The sequence below is a fragment of the Monoraphidium neglectum genome, assembly GCF_000611645.1.
Source record: "Monoraphidium neglectum strain SAG 48.87 unplaced genomic scaffold scaffold04749, whole genome shotgun sequence".
Taxonomy (NCBI): Eukaryota; Viridiplantae; Chlorophyta; class Chlorophyceae; order Sphaeropleales; family Selenastraceae; genus Monoraphidium; species Monoraphidium neglectum.
The window spans coordinates 3,303-5,378 of NW_014008880.1; the positions used below are offsets into that span (position 1 = coordinate 3,303).

The 2,076-nt window shown below is 69.3% G+C and overlaps 1 protein-coding gene across 1 annotated transcript; it reads right to left on the bottom strand.

Annotated features, from left to right (window-relative positions):
* Positions 1-143: 143 nt before the first annotated feature.
* MNEG_14770 (ATP-binding cassette, sub-family C (CFTR/MRP), member 10) lies at positions 144-1,778 on the bottom strand (the record flags this gene model as incomplete). Its single annotated transcript, XM_014036760.1, has 5 exons — positions 144-159; positions 251-351; positions 743-1,150; positions 1,383-1,612; positions 1,772-1,778. 5 exons carry the CDS (start codon positions 1,776-1,778, stop codon positions 144-146), a joined length of 762 nt encoding a protein of 253 aa, XP_013892214.1.
* Positions 1,779-2,076: the final 298 nt, after the last annotated feature.

The following is a 2,076-nucleotide window of genomic DNA, read 5'->3' on the forward strand; positions in this document are numbered from 1 at the left end:
CCCGGCCCCCGCCGCCCGCCCCGCGCGCGCGAGCAGCTGCGCAAAGCGCGTCTCCCCCGCCGCCGCCAGCGCACGCGGCGCGCCGTCCTCCACCACCCTGCCCCGGTCCATGAGCAGGACCCTGTCATAGCCCATGATCGCCCTCAGGTCATGGGCGATCTGGAGGACCGTCGTGCGGCGGTCCCCCAGGTGCTGCGCCAGCACCGCGCGCATGAGCGCCGCGGTGGGGGGGTCGACGGAGGAGGTGCACTCGTCGAGCAGCACGAGGCGCGAGCGGCGCAGCAGCGCGCGCGCGAGGCACAGCAGCTGCTGCTGGCCGGCCGACAGCTGCAGGCCGCCCTCGCCGCCGACCTGTGCGTGAGTGTGCGTGTTTGTGTGTGTATGTGCATGCATACGTGTGTGTGTGTGTGTGTGTGTGTGTGTGTGTGTGTGTGTGTGTGTGTGTGTGTGTGTGCGCGCGCATGCGTGTGTGTGCGCTGTTCGTGCAAGCGCGCGTGCGTGCGTGCGTGCGTGTGTGTGTGTGTGTGTGTGTGTGTGTGTGTGTGGGCGTGTGAGCCTTTCCTGAGGGCGATCGCTGCGCATGCACATTCTGTGTGGACCATCAATCCAAGCATTTGGGGCTCCGCGGGAGTGACGCATGCTGCGCCACTAACCAAGCCAAAGTGGGCCCTTTCCCGGCAGCCCAGGCAGTTCCACGCCCAGCGCCCCGGCAGCCACAAGGAAGCTGCGCCCCGGGCCCCACCTTCATTCCCAGCACGAGCGCCAGCGGCCGTCCTGGGATGCGGGCCGCGTCCGGCGTGGCGGGCTGCTGGTAAAACGGCATGCTGAGGCTGCGCCGCTTCAAGTAGGGAGGACCCCCATCTGCCGGCGTCGACGCCGCTCTTGAGCCCTGTTCGACATCGAAGTCGCGCTCCCGCCGCTGCTCGTGCTCCTGCTCCTGCTGCTGGTGCTGCTCCGGGTCCCCCTCCGCCGCGCCAGCCCCACGGCGCGCCGCGCGGCCGCCGGCGGCCCCCGACGCGATGCGCTCCGCGCGGCGCGTCAGCATGCGGTCCATCAGGCCCGCCGCGCGGCGGGAGGCGAGGTAGGTGGCGCCGCCCAGCTTCCCTTGGTGGAGGGCCAGGCGGCACAGCGGCTCCCACAGCTGCACCGCCTGCGGCGCGCAGGCGAGCGGGAGCGAGCGGGCGCGAGCGGGCCCAACGGGGGCATCAGCGCAGAGGCTGGGCCAGGCCTGGTCGGGAGGCGCGCGTGCACCCAAGCGTGCGGCAGGCAGATCAAACTCTCGAATGCGCAGCGCCCCGGCCCATTGTCTAGAGCGGAGACGTGCGGCCCCTGCGGCGCAGCACGCAGCGGGGCAAAAAAGCGCGGGCTGCCCCGTTTCGCACCTCCAGGGCCACGGCCAGGTCCTCGTCCTGGCCCCTGTATTGGCCCAGGGGGTCCAGGTTGAACCGCAGGCTGCCCCCAAACAGCAGCGGAGCCTGCGGCACGACCGCGAACTGGCGCCGCAGCTCCGGCAGCGGCAGGGCCGCCGCGTCGACGCCGCTGACGAGGATGCGGCCGGAGGAGACGGGGGTGAGGCGCAGAAGGGCGGCGAGGATCGAGGACTTGCCGGCGCCTGCGTGGTGTGAGAATGAGAGAGAGAAGGTGCAGTGTGAGCGTGTAAATGTATTGTGAGTGTGTGGGTGTGTGTGTGTGTGTGTGTGGAAGGGTGGGTATGTCAGTTTGTGTATGATTGTGTCTTTGCAAGTGTGTACGTGTGTGTATGAACGAAGACAGGGCATTTATCGGGCAAGTGAGCCCTGCTGTCAAGCGTCGCAGCCGCTCCAGGAAGCAGCAACCTCGCCTCTTCAAGCTGCCAGCACCTCAAGCTGTCTTTGGCTAGCACCACCTCCGCACGCACGCACTCGCCCTCGCCGTACCCCTGCAGGGCCACTCCCCCGCTTGCCCGTGCCCACGCTCCGCCGCCGCCCCGTCGACTTCCCCCGCACCCGTCCTGCCGCAGATGCCGATCTTGCAGCCCGTTGGAATGTCAAAGGTCAGCCCCTTGAGGGCTGGCGCGTCCCCTGGCCTGTACTGCAG